Genomic DNA, 17,024 nt, shown 5'->3' on the forward strand with positions numbered 1-17,024 from the left:
ACTCACTCACTCACTCTCTCACTCACTCTCTCTCACACTCACTCACTCTCTCACTCACTCTCTCTCACACTCACTCACTCACTCTCTCACTCACTCACTGACTCACTCACTCACTCTTTCATACTCTCACTCTCACTCACTCTCTCACACTCTCACTCTCTCACACTCTCTCACTCACTGACTGACTCACTCTCTCACTCACAAACAAACAAAAAAAAGAAAAAAAAACTGGTATTAGGTCTCACATTTCTTTGAGAAGATGCAGATTCTAAGGCCAAGCACACTGGAAAGATGCACAGGCCCACAGATGCATTTGTTTATATTTGTCAAGGGTTTTATGATTCCCCAAACTAAAAAGAATCTCTAACCTAAAAACTAACTACACACACACAATGTTTTAGCCGATTGCCAAATAAAAACGTCATAGTTAAGGCTCAACAATAGGCTGGTGCCCAACAATAGCTGAAGCACTGCCTAACAGTCCATTGTAAGTCAAAATGACAGAAAGCATGTACACGAAGTAACAAATTCATCATGTTTCACAATTGTATTTCTCTTGAGTGACCTAGTAAACTCGTCTTACTTTATAGTGGCTTTCTTGAGTTCAGTTTACACTTAACAGATGTCTTAGGCTTTATCGTGCACTAACACACACACACACACACACACACACACACACACACACACAGAATGCTTCTAAAAATCTCATAATGTCACCAAACCCTTCCAACCCAAATTTTAGACATGACTCACCACCAAACACAGTCAGATCTCAACCAGCTTTGGTGAAGGATACACTTTTCAGTATAAATGTCGCCAGCAAGTTCATCACAAGAACTGATATTTTCATGTTAAACTTTTGTGGAGTTTTTCCCCCTATAGACATATTTCACATACTGAACAGAAAGCATGGGTTTGCCAACTGTATAGAACTATAGTAATTTAGCTAAAATTAATCATCTTCCAATTCACTGTCATCAGGTTGATTCTGGCTCCTAGGGAACCTATAAGACAAAGTAGAACTGCCCCTTAGGTTTTCTGAGACTTTTGGTTTTGTTTTTTGTTTTTATTAAATCATTTTATTGGGGGCACGTATAATTCTTATCACAATCCATACATACATCCATTGTGTCAAGCACCTCTGTACATTTGTGGCCATCATCAATCTCTAAACATTTGCTTTCCACTTGAGCCCCTAATATCAGCTCCCCATTTTACCTCTCCTTCCCCGCTCCCCCTCCCTCATGAACCGACTCCTCCATAATTCATAAATTATTATTCTGGTTTCTAAGGGAACAGAGAGCTTCATCTATCTTTCTCCTTCAATTAACCATCCTTCAAAAAGCCAAACTCACCCCCATCAAGTAGCATCTGACTCAAAGCACGCCGATATCCTTCCAAACCAAATTCACTGCCATCGCGTCAAGATTAGGAGGAAATAGAACTGCCCCTGTGGGTTTCTCACACTGCAACCCTTTAGGGGAGCACAAAGCCCCGTCTTTCTCCTTCTGAGCAGCTGGTGATTTAAAACTGCTGACTTTGTGGTTAGCAGCCCAACACTTAAGCACTATGCCTCTTTGTTTGGCATGCTAAATTCATGGCTAACAGCAGCAGTATCACTGGGAATAGTTGTTCGATATGCAGATGATCAGACCTGCTGAATCAGAGTATGATGCATTAGTAGTAGCGGAGAGAGAAAGGGTGGAGGTTGTAGGTCTCCTCATACTTAGTAGACTCACCAACACTGTGGCTTTTGAAATACTGTTCCGGAATCAGCAGCACCGGTAGAATCATTGGCTGAGAACTTGGTTGAAATGTGCATTACCTGGCCGACGCAGCCTTCGACCTAACCGGAACCTCAGGCAAGGAGGCTAACTATGCCCAATGCTTAAGAAGCTCTCCAGGTGTTACTGATGCTTTATCTGGCCTGAGAACTCTCTGTAAAAAAAAAACAAAGCCCTGGTGGTTCAGCAGTTAACTCTTTGCTGTCAGTATATTAAACCCACCAGGCACCCCACTGATGGAAGCTGAGACAGTCTGGTCTATAAGTCTTGAAAACAATATGGGGTCGGTCTCCTCTGTTCTAATAAGGTCTCTATGAGTCAGAATCCACTCCACGCAGTGGGTTTCGATTCCAATTTAACTCCTGCAATATACTTTAAAATGATTTGTTAAACAAATGCAACTTTAATAGAACAACCCAGAAGGTTTCTTCTCCCAATCAGATGTCACCATCTTCCACTAGGCTTTATGAATGTGAAGATGCAAGGTGGAAGACTCTTCGGATTATATTAATGAAGACACGTTTCTTTTACAAAGGAGGTACTTAGTTTATTGTGCCAACCTGGCCGATAAACACGTGTAGTTAATTGAGGGCGGAGGGATAAATGGCTCAGTGAGCTTCGCCTTTCTAGTTCTTGGGTCTCTTGCTATCTGATGGTTGAACCAGGGTGCAGCTGCCTTAACCAGTTCCCTGCTTCAGCTGGCAAGGCTCACTTCCTGCAAGACACCCCCAAGGAGAAGCCGCATGGACCTGCCCCGATACAGCCCTGGGTGCTGGAGCAGCCGTGTGGAGACCCCTGCCAGCACTGAGATGCTTCCACGTTCACTGACTCGGCTTTCCTCCTGCAGTCGGAGTCATAGTGTGTGTTCTGTGAGATGGAGGAGGACTTTGTGGATTGGTGTTGGACATATGGGTTAATGTTGGACTTGTGGGCTTGGCCAGCACTGGGTTGGGATGTTTTCTTGATGCGCACTTAACCTTTATATAAAACTCTGTCTTATACATGAGTTTCTGTGGATTTGTTTCTCTAATATACCCAGACTAACACAACAAGTGTGTCATATACCACCACCACCACCACCACACCGCTCAGGAAACAAGGAAAGTCCCTGGAAAGAGAAATCCCTGTCTTTGGTCATGTTTATCCTCTAATCCCTCTGAGATTATTTGCTAACATAATTCTCAGGATGTTTATTTGGTGTTTGTGGTGTCTTCAGTGGCCTCTCGACCTCTGGTTGTGGAAAGGAACGTTTGGAGTGGATGTTTCTGGGAAACCACCAAACTTTCGAGATGCCATGTGCGTGGTGGGTTTATGACAGCGTTGGAAAATACTAGTGTAAATTCTTGTCTTAATTTTCTAACGTAAGTGAAAACAGATGTTTGGATTGAAGAGCTGATTCAGACCAAATGTCATACAATGCAAGTCAACTGACAAATTAGAGATGTAAACGTACACGCGTGCTCTTGGTGAACAGCTGAGAACGCTCCCAGAAGGTCTGCATCTGAAAAGGCAGACCTACTGGCAAAATATCGTGAACATGACCTTGCTTGCCAAGAGGATGTGGAGTACGAATTTTTGCTAACCCATAATGTGAAGTAACTTGTTTTTACAAGTGATTCAAGGATATTGTTTTATTAGTAATTCTAACGATTTCATTGAGATAATCAATATTTAAAATTTAAGTTGCTGGTCCCTAAACAGTCTAACAAAAATAGCCACTTGCTTCAGTGTCAGGATAGTTCAGAAATAATTTCATAAATACTGCTGATAAACAACTATATTTTGTTCTACAGATGAGAAAAACCCTAAGCCACAGTATGATCATGTTGCTGAGTCAAAAACAATGGCTCCTCTCACCAAATGTTATTGTTTCCTAGAACAGGCATGTTTTCATATCTATGTGTATGACGCAGAACCAGCACAACAGCTCAGTCTTGCACACACACATCTGGGTGTAGGAAAAAAGTTAACTTTTACATACATGTTAACTCCTAGTTATTTCTGTGTCATGGTTGAAAAGATTGAAAGGTCAAAGGGTCATCCAAACACAAGGGCTAGGACTTGAAAAGACATAGAGGTGGGGAAAGAAGTAATGGAGACAAAGAATGAGAGGGAATTTTGGAAGTCATTTGTTGAGTACCTTGAAGAGAACACTGAACCCGAGGTTTGGAGGGGTTCAAAGAGGTAGGCTGGTGTGTTAGTCTTTAGAGAAACAAATTCACAGAAACTCACGTATAAGAGAGTTATATAAAGGTTAAGTGCGCATCAAGAAAACATCCCAACCCAGTGCTGCCCAAGCCCACAAGTCCAACATTAACCCATATATTCAACACCAATCCACAAAGTCCTCCTCCATCTCACAAAACACACACAATGTTGCCGACTGCTGGAGGAAAGCCGAGTCAGTAAATGTGTAAACATCTCAGTGCTGGCAGAGGGTCTCCACACAGCTGCTCTAGCACCCAGGGCTGCATCAGGGTAGGTCCACGTGGCTTCTCCTCAGGGATGTCTTGCAGGAAGTGAGCCTTGCCAGCTGAAGCAGGGAACTGGCTAAGGTGGCTGCATCCTGGTCTGATCATCACAAAGCAAGAGACCTAAGAACTAGAAAGGCGAGGCTCACTGAGCCATTTAGCCCTCTGCCCTTCAGTTAACCCCACATGTGTTTATCAGCCAGGTTGGCACAATAAACTACCTCAGCTGGTGTGTGGAAATGGTATTTAACTCCTACAATTCTAATCCAGTTTCCAGTCACATTTCAGGAGGACATATGACACAGAAGGTGCCTTTCATTGAAATATTGGCAGTAAGTCAAATGAAGAGAAATGAGACATCAACTTAAAATCTAGCTCAATAAGCTGCTGGGAAGCAGCAACATTTCTGCAAGTTCTTCAAAATATCAGGTTCCTACAAAACTCCAGGAGCAAATCAGCAACCAGTCTTACAAAAGCACACGATAATATCTGGTGTTTCTTGTGCATAAGTTATTGCCATACTTCAGGGAATATTGACTGATAGCATATTCAAAGCCATTTAAGAATAAACTATGATGTGATTTGATGGATATGGTTTGTCCAATCTGATATGAGAGCTTATCAGATGAATGCAAATGTGTGCTTTTTAAAACTTGCAGATGCCAAGATAAACGAACGTGAAACAATATCATTTTTCATGCAAGTGGAATATTTAGCATGACAGAAACACCCACTCCAGCTTTGAAAAAAAAAATTGTCTTCCAAAGGAATAATTCCTGTCGCATCCAAACAGATGAAGAGTCAGCTGTGGAGAGAGGCCGCAGGCCAAACTGGCCGGCAGGAGTAGTTAGAAGATGTTCCGAGAACTCTTGGGACACTGAGGGGAGAAGAGAAAGAGGGAAAGGATGAAGTGGGGAAGGAAGAGAGAAATGAGCAGGAGTCTGAAAGGGACAGATGAGAGAAGGCATGGGTGATTTCCCGCCAACCATAATCAAGGGATGAGAATAGCTTGGTTATCAGACGGAGTCCTAGAGAGATTACTAGAGTCGATTGTAATGATCAATCTGACTTGAATGCTTAAAACCTGGTCACTTGATCTCCTTGCTGATACACTTTGGGATTGATCTGGGTTTTAATATTTTATGGTATTTCGTTTTTTTTCATATCGGGTTATGTTTGTTGTAATTCGCCATTGTGCACAGCCTTCTTGAGTCTTTGTTATGTTTTTCTGCTCAACATCAGCAGCTAAAACCAGTCCAGCTGCTGACTGTGGAATGGACCATCAATTACTCATACATAAGTTCGGATTGACGCTGAAAAAAATTAAAATGCAAACTTGAGTGTATCCCACCCAAATTTTAAGAACATTTCAAGAACAAATTTGATGAATTAAACACGAATGACAGAAGGCCTGATGAGCTGTGGAGTGACATAAAGAACATCATTCATAAAGAAAGCAAAAGGTCATTTAAAAAAAACAGGAAAGAAAGATCAAAGTGGAGGTCAAAAGACTCTGAAACCTGCTTTTGATCAGACATTAGCTAAGGCAAATGGAAGAAATGATGAAGTCAAAGAAACTTTCAAAGGGAAGCTCGAGAATTCAAAGACATATTATCATAAAATGTGCAAAATCCTAGAGTTAGCAGTATATCTGAAAGAACTCAAGAAAAACATTCAAGCACCAACTTGCAATATGGAAAGATTCTAATGGTAGAATATTGCATAGTGCAGGAAGCATCAAAGAAGATAGAAAGACTAGTCACTGTACCAAAAAGAACTACTCAACATTCAGCCATTTCAAGATGTAGCAGGAGCACAAATCAGTCAATCAATCAAGGAAGAATTCTGATCTGCACTCACAGCATTAGACAAAAAGAAAATCTCCAGAAATTGATGTAATTCTAATTGAAATGTCTCAACAAGCTGCTGACGCACTGGAAGCCCTCACCTGTCTATGCCAAGAATTTTGAAAGACTAGGCCAACCGACTAGAAGAGATTCCTGTTTTTGCCTTTTCCCAAGAAAGGTGACGCAACAGAACACTCAAATTCTAGAGCAATATCATTGATAGCCCATGCAAGTAAATTTTTTCTGAAAATCATCCAACAATGATTGCAGCAGTTCATCCACAGGGAGCTCCCAGAGGTTTAGGCTGGATTCCGAAGAGGACACGGAACAAGGAATATCAATGCTGGTGTCAGATGGATCTTCGCTAAAGGCAGAGAATACCAGAAAGATGTTTACTTGTGTTTTGTTGACTATGCAAAGCCAATGGAGTATGTGCATCATAAAAGAGTAGGGATAACTCTGAGAAGAATGGGAATTTCAGAATAGTTCATTGTCCTCATGAGGAACTTATATATAGATCAAGAAACAATTGTGTGAGTAGAGTACTCATGGTTTAAAATCAGGAAAGGTATGTGTCAGGGTTACAGCATCTCACCATACTTATTCAATCTGCGTGCTCAGCAAATAATCCGAGAAGCTGGCTTCTATGAAGAAGAGTGTGGCATCAGGACTGGAGGAAGTTGTATTACCTTGTGATCTGCAGATGACACACTTTGCTTGCTGAAAGGGACCAGGGCTTGCAGTACTTGCTGATGCAGATCCAAGATGGCAGCCTTCGTTATGGGTGCCAGGGCAATGTGAGGAAAACCAAAATCCTCACAACAGGACCAGTAGGTAATATCACGATGATAGGTCAGAAGATGGAAGTTGCCAAGGATGCACAAGCAATGATCATGGCAGCAGCCATCAAAAGGTCAAAGGCTGCATTGTTTCTCTGAGGACTAAGGCACATCTGAACCAAGCCAGGGTATTTCCAATGGCCTCCGATGCGTGCGAAAGTTGGACACTGAATAAAGAAGACTGAAGAGTGGATGCACTTGTATTGCGGTGCAGATGAAGGATCTTGTACCACGGACTGCCAAAGGAACAAACAGATCTGTCTTGGAAGAAGTACTGCAAGAATGTTCCCTAGAGGCAAGTAGGGTGAGATTTCCTCTTACATAATTTGGGCGTGTCGGGAGAGAGTGGCACATCAATGGAGAAGGACATCAATGCTTGGGAAAGGAAAGCGGCAGCGAGAAAGAGGCAGACTTCAACAAAGATGACTGACACATGGCTGCTGCAACAGGCTCAAACGTAAGACCAATTGTGAGGGTGGTGCAGGGCCTGGCAGTGTTCCATCCTGTTGGACATGGGGTTGCTATGAGTCAAAACACGCTTGGCAGCACCTAACAGCAGCACAATAGACCTGAAAATACCCCTGGGTGGCACAAACAGTTTGTAAATTATTACTAACTCCGAGGCTGGCCGTTTGCACCTACCCAGCATCACTGCAAATGAAAAGTCTGAAAAAACACTTTTTAAAAGATTATAGACAAGAACATCTTGTGGAACAATTCTACCGATGGCGTTGGTGTGAGTGGAGATGGACTCAATGGTAATCCTAACATAAGACAGACAAACAGACAAGCAAAGAAGGTAGACTAGAGTACACACACCAAGTGCACCATTTAATGAACCATTCCAAATGAATTTCCTATCACCTGGATATTCTGAACACCGAAATTAATTGCACATTTGCTTAACTCCTGTAGCTTGCATTGCCTGGGATCCTAGAGTATTTTGTTTTTCTTAACATATTATATGAATTCATCTTTTTCCTTCCTGTTATGTCATATAATGGCAGTGCATAGTGATATCATGGGGTAGCTTAACTCCTACAGATGTCAGCTGTTAAATAAGAGTGAAGAACTGAGATAGAACTAAACCAAAAAACCACAGCCGCCTGTCTGACTCCAGCACTAGAAACCTTGCAGGTCAGAGAAGAACCGTCCACATGAGGTTTCCAGAGTTGTGTATCTCTACAGACACTGATTGTCATCTTGTGACCCGGTGTGGTAGTCTATAAAACACTACATTTAGTTAATGAGTGCATAACAGCATCTAAGTAAATTATTTCAAACTTCAAATCCTAAACATGAGGGTCTTAACATCAAAACAAATTATACTTAATGAATTTGCACATTCTCCATTTTGTGGGAAAAAACATATAATAAAATATTTGTCAATTCAATATCTTTTCAAGTCTAATGCAATACCACTAATTCTGTTAATCTCATATGATAGTTTTCTTTTCTGATTGATATTTCACTCAGTATAATTATATTCCTAACATAAGGTTTACTTGTAATAGCACTGCATCTCACTCACCTTTGCCAGCAGGTACTCAATAAACATTGCTTGAATAAACTAGAAAATAAGCAAATTAATTTTGTCACGAAATTCTATGATTATGAAAGATGAAATATTTCTCTGGTGGTTTTCTGTTTTCTTTGAGCAGAGAAAGTTTTTAGGTTTTTTTTGCAATGCCATCTTTAATAGCATCCCACTCACATGCATTACTCAAATATAAACAGAGCTCCACCCACTAGGCTTACTTTTGCACTCCTCACTACTATCTCTCTACTCCAGCATCTCTGGCCTAAGATTGAAAAGATCCAGCCCCTTCCAGGCATCACCCACCCTTTGGATAAATGGGCTAAGCCACTGGAGGGACGCCCGGTTGCTTCCTTCCAAATGAGGCTGGTCGGGCTCCACAGCAAGTGAGAGCCAGACTCCAGGTGAGTGTCTGGAAATGTTGACCAAGCACAGTATGGGAGCCTTCCTCTCCAAAGTCAACATTCTATTTCCTCTTGGTAATCAATGTTGTGGAGTCAGGGCAGAGAGAGAGGAGGAAGGCACAGTTGTATCCTGTATGGATTTCCCAGTCTCGGCCTCCCCTCTCACACGTCAACACCAGTGAGCACTAGTTCCTGGAATTACTCTTGTTGTGCAGCTACCTCTGCAGGCAGACCTCTCACCCCAAGGTTACAGCCCTTCTTGCCCTACTCATACCATCCCTTCAGGCTTGCGTGACTCATTTTCCGTTCTTTCTTACCTTTCTGTCTGGATTGGGCCCTTTTGGCAGCTCCCAAAAGTTCTTTATGCTTAATCTATAGAGGGTTTCTCTCTATAATTATTCCTTGATTCCTTTGTTATCTCCCTTAACCAGGCAACCCTCTATAAACAGGTGGTGAGCCTTGTCTTCTCATTCTATGTGCTTTGTATATAGATGGAATACACTGCATTAATTGAACACATTTATCTGTATAATACAGGAGATATGTGATATTGCACAGAAATTAAAGAAAGACAGGGCATTTAGCCTCTTGCTGATCATATGATTTTGAGCAAAATACTTAAATTCTGAGGTGTAATTTTTGGCTTTGTGTAAAAGGGAGAAATAGATACCTGCTTTTGAGGGGCACTTTAAGTATTTAACTAGCTTTCTCACATAAAGAATGATTAGAACTAAAACACTGCATAATGTTTCAGCTCAAAAAATATTATCTAGATGATAATATTAATAATAGGTATTTATAACTAAGATACCTACTGGAGTCTTCTACCCACATTTGGGGTTATCTCCAGAGTCAAGATTTCTTTCATGTCAGATAAGAATCCAAGAAAGGATCCAGCTGCCTCTGGAGGCCAAAAGTCCCACCCAGGACCCTCACGCCCTCTGGCCATCTGATTATACTTGCATCAGGGATGTTTCCTGGTGGTTTGCCTCACACATGCCTCGGCAGCCATGACAGGCTTGCCAAACAAAGCCGTGTTCCCACTCTGGCCGATTGTGATCTACTGTACACCAGAGCTCCTGCAAAGAGGCGGGTCAAGCTCCTGCGATCCCATTGTAGCTTTTGTTGGCTCCTTTCACCACATACTCATTGTTCTCTGTGGTTTGGATTTTAGCTGTTAACCTAGGAAAATTTTAGAAGAAAGTAACATCCGTGGTGCCAAGAAAAAGACTCTGAGAAGTAACTGGAGCACTGGTGCTTTCAAAGGAATAAAACAAGGTGGAAATTCTTTAGGGTCCTTGTGTTACGCTCCTCTCTCCCTCTCTCTCTCTCTCTCTCTCTTCCTGCAAAACTCATTCAAGAACATCTCTCACCAAGGTTTCAGGAGACCTTACCCAGCTCCTAAAACAAAGGTGCAACTTGCCATAGAGAATCGTGGCCTTGTAAACAATGGACAAGTCAGACTAGATTGGAAACCCTTCCCCCTTGTCTTGACCCTTAACTCCCTTTTAATGCCTTCCCACCAACATTCCACCTCCTATGTCACCCCCCAAGAGTTGTGTCTTACAGTTGTGTTACAAGATCATACATCATTTAATGTGCATCCTTTTTTAATATTGACTTACATTTCTGGGGCCCAGTAGTGTTTACTGTACGCCTGCCATGTGTCAGAATCTTTAAGGCATCCCAAATGGCAGTGTTTGGTATGATCAGCCTCTACTAAAGTTCTACATCTCTGGATTCATTTAGCATAATACTATCAGCTAATTATCATGATTCCTATTAGTCAAAGGGAAATTACTTGCCAAAGAACACAATCGTTTATTGGTTGGCCTGAGAAGAGCTATATTAACATTCAGCTCAACCCATTGTCGTTGAATGGACAATTCATTGTTTTGCTATAGAGAGCAGGGTAGAACGGCCCCTGTGGGTTTCTGAGATAGTAACTCCTTACAGGAGTAGAAACCCTTGTTTCTCTCATGCAGAGCTACTGATGGTTTCAAACTGCTGACCTTGTGGTTACCAGTCCAATGCATAAGCACCAGGCCCTAAGGGCTCCTATATTAACATTAGTCTCTTAACTCATACTCTAAGAGCCCTGGTGATGCAAACAGCTAAGCACCTCAGCTACAAGCAGAAAGTTGGCCATTTAAACCCAACCAGTGGCTCGGCACGGAAAAGACCTGGTTCTTTGCTTTTGTGAAGACTGCAGTCAAAACTAGCCCCATAGCGCCACTCCTTCACATGAGGTTGCTATGCGTGTAAGTGGACCCACCACACGTCACAACAGCGTATGCTCTCTGCATTCCTGAGGTAAGCAAGAAACTTCCAATAACTTATTTTCTACAAGGTATATGATTAGGCATGCATGCAGACATCAACCCATGGCAAGTGATTTCTTATATTTATGGCCAAGATGACTACAGCAAAGATGGCCATTATGCTGCCTCATGGCCTACTTGCATCACCTCTCTCCTTCTCAAAGATATATTGTTGAGAAAATGTGAACATTAAGTTGATATATTTTTTAGCTTTACCAGAAACTTTAAAAAAAAAAAGTTTTTGAAGGAAAGGGTAGAGTTCACGTGTAAACTTCAGAATGGATCCAGGAGAGCCAGCTTGCTGAGGGAAGAAGTGAGGTTGAGCACAGACTCTGAGTCCAAGGAGGATCCAGTTCCAGCTTCAGAACGTTGCACAGTCCCCTGGCCCTGCTTTGTCTTCATTTGTCAAATGAATGCTTAATAACTAGGTCAGGGGTTCCCAAAGGGTGACCCGTGATTAGGTTTTCAACAGCCTGTGGTGAAATGAGAAACAGAGGGACTTATTCGTTGTGTTAGTCACTTAATGTGGTGTCAGTGTAAGGAGTAAGAGTGTAGGGGTGGAGTCTAGGCTGTCAATCTGGAGATAGCCAATGAGACTTCTGTGTGGGCATGGCCTTCTCCTGAGAATTCTGGGAAATCGGGTACTTCCTCCTTGGAGGCAGAAGACCCCTCTCCTTCTCTGCTACTCCCTGGGAGACATTGCAGAAGACAGGCCACAAGGACACAATCAGACCTCGGAAGCCAGAGAAGCCACAGAGAGACCCCTACCAGCGCTGAGATGCTTACAACGCCACTGGACCCAAAGTCGTTCTACCCACTGGCTTGTGATCATCCTGCATTTGGCTGCATTGCATGTGTTTCGTGAGTCTGCAGAGGACTTTAAAGATTGGTACCAGACATATGGGCTAATATCAGACGTATGGCCTTGGACTGGATGGGGTTGGGATGTTTTCTCAATGTTCAATTCCTCCTGTATGTAAATCTTTCTTATACACATATGTGTGTCCATGGATTTGTTTCTCTAGTCTACCCAGACAAACACATTTGTGTAACTAAGTTCATTTTCATTTTTAAAAATCTGTTAAATGGGCTTGCTTTGATGAACAAGTTCTTTGTTGAACAAGTTTTCCCTCCCACCCTCCCCGCAACCCCCTGCCTGAACATTCTTAACTGGCTATTTTACCCTAGAAATCGAGCCCGATTGAAAAGTAACATTTCAGTGGCGCGCTGGTGGCACAATGGTTACCAGGTGGGCTGCTAACCACAAAGTCATCAATGTGGAACCACCGACTGCCCCTAAGGGGCAAGACAGGGCCCACTTGAATAGTTCCAGCCTCGGCAACTCACAGGGGCAATCTGACTCTGTCCTGTGGGGCCACTGTGATTGCAAGCGATGGCAGTGAGTTTCATTTTTTTTGGCTTTGTGGCATAGTGGGGTTACTAGCAGTTTGAACCCACCAGCTGCTCCGTGGTTGGAAACGTTATATAAATTCACGATGAGTTTGCTTTGGTTTGGAGGATAAATCTGTATTGGACAGGGTTCTCTAGAGAAACAAAAGCAGGGCACTGTAGAATTATAGCTAGCTAGCTAGATGGATATATTCAACATAAGAAATAAACAGCCTATTAGTCCACAGAGCAGTACAAATGGCTCAGTTCATTCACTTCTGTGAGACAGTTGATACACTGGCAGTCCTTCAACTCACGAGGGCTGCTGGGTGCAAGTCAAGGAAGCAGACAGCTGAGTCTTCTGTAGAGCAACACAGGCAGTCCGGCCACAGGAAGCAAACAGCAGGGCAGGTCAACAACAGTCAGCCAGATGACCGGGTCTGACAGTCCCCAGCTCAAGTGATGTATACACCAGCTGTGTGGTGAAGCAGGTCTTGAAGGAGCCTCAAACAGTCCACAGGTTAGGTGTCCCACAGGTAGGGTAGCTCACAAGTTGAGGCAGAGAACTAGCTAAGGTAGCTACACACTGATCCGATCATCAGAGAGCAAGAAGCAGAAAGGTGAGGCTCACTGAGCCATGTATCTCTTTGCCCTTCAATTAAACGGCAACCTTATTAACTCTACATGTGTTTATTGGCCAGGTTGGCACAAAAGCCAAAAGTCTGGAAGTCACTAGACAATGTGATTGTTTGTGTTCTTCCATGCCAAAAAACAAACTCATTAATATTAAGTTAATTCCAACTCATAGCAACCCTACAGGACAGAGTAGAACCATGTCAGTGGTTTTCTGAGACTGGGGCTCTTTGGGGAGTAGAAAGCTTCACCTTTCTCCCAGATGGTTTCCAACTACTGACTTTGCAGTTAACAGACCAAGGCATAAGCATTGCATCACCAAAGCTCTTGTCTTTACTACCTCAAACCCGCTATACAACAATTACATACGACCGAACATGAAATACCAAAACAGAGAAATGGGGGGTGTAGGAGGGGGGACCCTTCTATCCCACCCCCACCTTTTTTTTTCTAATTCCATTCAGCATTTCCCAGAATATATTTTGGGAAGTACAAGCACCTGGCAAGACGCTATAGCTTTTTTACGTGAAAAAGGGATTCCTGGTCACAGGGGTCTGGGGAGCCCATGGGTTAAAAAGTTGGACAGGGCGCTTAACTGAGGTTTTCTCAGATCTGTGAAAATGCTAGCATCCGCTATGACTTCACCAAAGCCTGAGATGCCTCGGAAGTCAAAGGCGAGCGCGGCTGAGCCCCGCACGTGGTCCACGCACACAGACCCTTTTAAGGAGAGAACCCCCGTCCTGGAACTCAGTTTGAGCACAGCACCTTGAGCTCACAGGAAGTTCCTCAATGACCTCCAGCGTTTAAAGAAAACAGTAGAAACAAAAGGACAGGTGGTCTATCTTATAATTATCATCATTGGACAAGTTTACAGACTATGGGTTTTTTAAGTTCTCTTACAGGCACGTGTGTGACCATGCTGCGGACGAAAACACAGAGCACCTTCCTGACGATTGGGATTCTCTTCCACCGTTGCAACGAAAGGGACATTGTGTCGAGAGCTTTTTATCCAGGGCTTGCAGCACGATCATTCAAGCACTTGAAATTTGCAGAAGTTGACGGTAACAGCACTATGGCTGTCCCCCCACTGCAATGAGTACAAACAAAATAAAACCATCTGGAGGTGTGGAGCCGCAAAAAACCCTGGCTCTGCATAATGGGATGTCCCTGTCAAATATGTCATCAGTAATGACAAATAATTTGGGGTGCTGTGCTTCATGACTGACGTGTGTAAACACTTTTCCTACAGCAGCGAGGGACAACATTCTTTGCAAAAGAAAAAGATCTAAGAGTGGCAGTACTTTCTTTTGCATAGTGTGGAAGCCACAGCTGAAAGGTTTAAGGAGCCCGGTTTTTTTCTCACTACTCTCCCACCATCACGTGAAATCGTAAGAACACAAACTTTCCAGCTGTCACCTTCAGAACTCCAAGTTTCACTTTACATTCTGAGGGGAGATCGGCTTGCACTTGGGACAAGAGGACCCTCCAGCAACGTGTCCAGAAAGAGGACCTATCAACCGTCTCTCACCTTTTCCAGCATGACCCACCTTTCTTTCTGGCGCTGTAGACACCTGGCTTTTGGCCAGCCCATGGCCCTACATGACTCCGTTCAAAATTTTCCATCATAGCGGTATCCTAAGCCCCAGCCCGTTTTTCATAATCCTGCGGACTCCCGCTGTCTGCAACCTTAAAAAGCCTTTGCAGACCAGGAACTGGCTCAGAAAAGTACCGCTGCAAAGAAACAAAAGGGCGGGCAGCAAATGGGTCCCGAGACAGCACAGCCTCTCGTGTTGGTGCTGAGGGGTTCAAAGGGTCGATTCTTTCTAAGGTCTAAATTTAGAAATTCATTTGCTTCCAGTGGTATTAGTAAACAAAATGGCAACACTAAAATGAGAGCAAGTTCACAGAGAAAATGGGGAGTGTGCTGTCCAGCAAATCAGACCCTCGTGCAGACACTGGCGCAAAGTGTCTACCGACAAGCACATGCCCCGAGTTGGTGCTCCGCACTGGGAAGCCGCAGCCTTCCGCTGTCAGGTCCATGTGCAGTTTACCCCACGCCTTCCAGCTTACAGAGCAAGCTTCTTGTCGACTTTAAACTAGAAGTAGTTTCCTATCTGGTTAGGGAAATAAGCACACCAAACAACACGTTTTAACAGACTATCAGACGCAGCAACATAGGGTGATTCAATATAAAGACCCTGCAGATGGAACCTGTCCCATTCAAGCCATTGTGAACATCTGCTAAACTGAGTAAGAAGTTGGTTTTCATTTTTGCAGTAAAGACTCCAGCTGAAAAGTAAATAGCAGAGGAGAAGGGTGGGAGGTAAAAGTTTAAATGACTCCCTGACATAGGTGAACTTTTCATTTCTGCAGAACAGCTCTATTCCCCCATCTGGTAAAGCAGATCATATTCAATTAACAACCCTTCAAAACTCGTATCTCTTAAACATTACTCTTAAAGCATAAAATAGCAGAGCTACTTGCCTTTTGGCAATTTCTGTGCATTTCCCAAGGCTAGTGCAATACTTCCACAGAGAAGCAGACACCCCAGGCTGGAGAGCATGTTGCGTTTGCCACCTCCCGGGGAGTGATGCTGGTGAGTGTCTCGCAGCCGGGGAGCTGCCTTTAAGTGGACTGTCTCCCAGTGACAGAGGCGGGCGGGCGGCTGCACTTGGTGGTGCCGTAAGCTTACTCACAGGGGGTGGAGACTAGATGACATCACACCCTTTCCCACACACGAGAAAGAAACAGTAAGCACAAGAGCAAAAGCATATCATCACACGTCCCTCTGCTAGCCTGTTTCCGTCTTTCTCCTCACCCCTCTGTGACTTGCGATTGAAATCACGGGTCATCTGCATTTGGAAAAGAAAAAAAAAGATGAAGGCAATTTTGAAACCTTCAATGAACTCTCTTAAAATTCCAAAAAGGCCATGCTTACAGCCATTGGAACACACGGGCTGTAAAATAAAACCCAGTTAAGAAGGAAACTGTTTTCAATTAGCCAGTAAGCCCATCTAGGTCTTTGAGGTGGCGATGGACGTATAAAAATGGGCTTGCGCACAGTCTGCAATTCCAATACTATGAAAGTGTGTAAGAGTACGCCCCGGCACTGCAGTTATGAAGTGCATGTTATGTGCCTGTCTACATATATTTATACATAGATAGATACACATGCGTATGTACAGGTAAGCTATGGAGAGAGGAGAATATTATTGCTAATTGATCTCCAGCTCTGGGATAGACTCTGCACCAGCACCTTTACTTATATCATTGCACATTAATACTCATAATGACTATGTATGCAATATCTTGCTACCTTGGTTTTATCAATAAGAAAGATTGAGACTAAGAAAATCCTAATCACACCAGGATATTCAAATATTTAAGAATGAGATAACATCTGGAGTAGAACTCCCTGGGTTTAAATATTTTTTGTTTGGGGGTTTGTTTGTTTTTAGCTTTTTCCTCCTCCTAAATTATTATTTTATTTATTAATTGGGGTTAATACATATGTCAAATCATTCCATAGTTCACTCACATCCAGCACAATAGAAAAAGAATGTTTGGAAACAGATTGTGGTAGTAAATGTACAATTCTATTGGACATGATTGAACAACGGGGCTTAAGTTTTGTCTGCCTTTTATTAGCTATGTGCCCTTTAACACACTCCATCTGCACAGTATTGATTAAACTCCATCTCCACCAGTATTAATTAAACGTAAACGTTCCCCTGCCAGACACTCTCTAGCCACTGTCAACATAGTCAACACATGCTCTCCACCCTCAAGCAATCCAGGA

General features: G+C 43.1%; 1 protein-coding gene across 1 annotated transcript in view; it reads right to left on the minus strand.

Moving 5' to 3' along the window:
- Window positions 1–15,809, minus strand: part of LOC101643821 (ABI family member 3 binding protein) — a 263,477-nt gene extending 247,668 nt beyond the window's left edge. The window contains exon 1 of the mRNA XM_045286146.1: window positions 15,710–15,809. Within this exon, the coding sequence (XP_045142081.1) occupies window positions 15,710–15,788 (79 nt within the window). The 5' untranslated portion in view covers window positions 15,789–15,809. The remainder of the gene's footprint in view (window positions 1–15,709) is intronic.
- Window positions 15,810–17,024: the final 1,215 nt, after the last annotated feature.

The sequence above is a fragment of the Echinops telfairi genome, unplaced genomic scaffold (assembly GCF_000313985.2).
Source record: "Echinops telfairi isolate 266 unplaced genomic scaffold, ASM31398v2 ScPeMD7_6;HRSCAF=24_0, whole genome shotgun sequence".
NCBI classification, from domain to species: domain Eukaryota; kingdom Metazoa; phylum Chordata; class Mammalia; order Afrosoricida; family Tenrecidae; genus Echinops; species Echinops telfairi.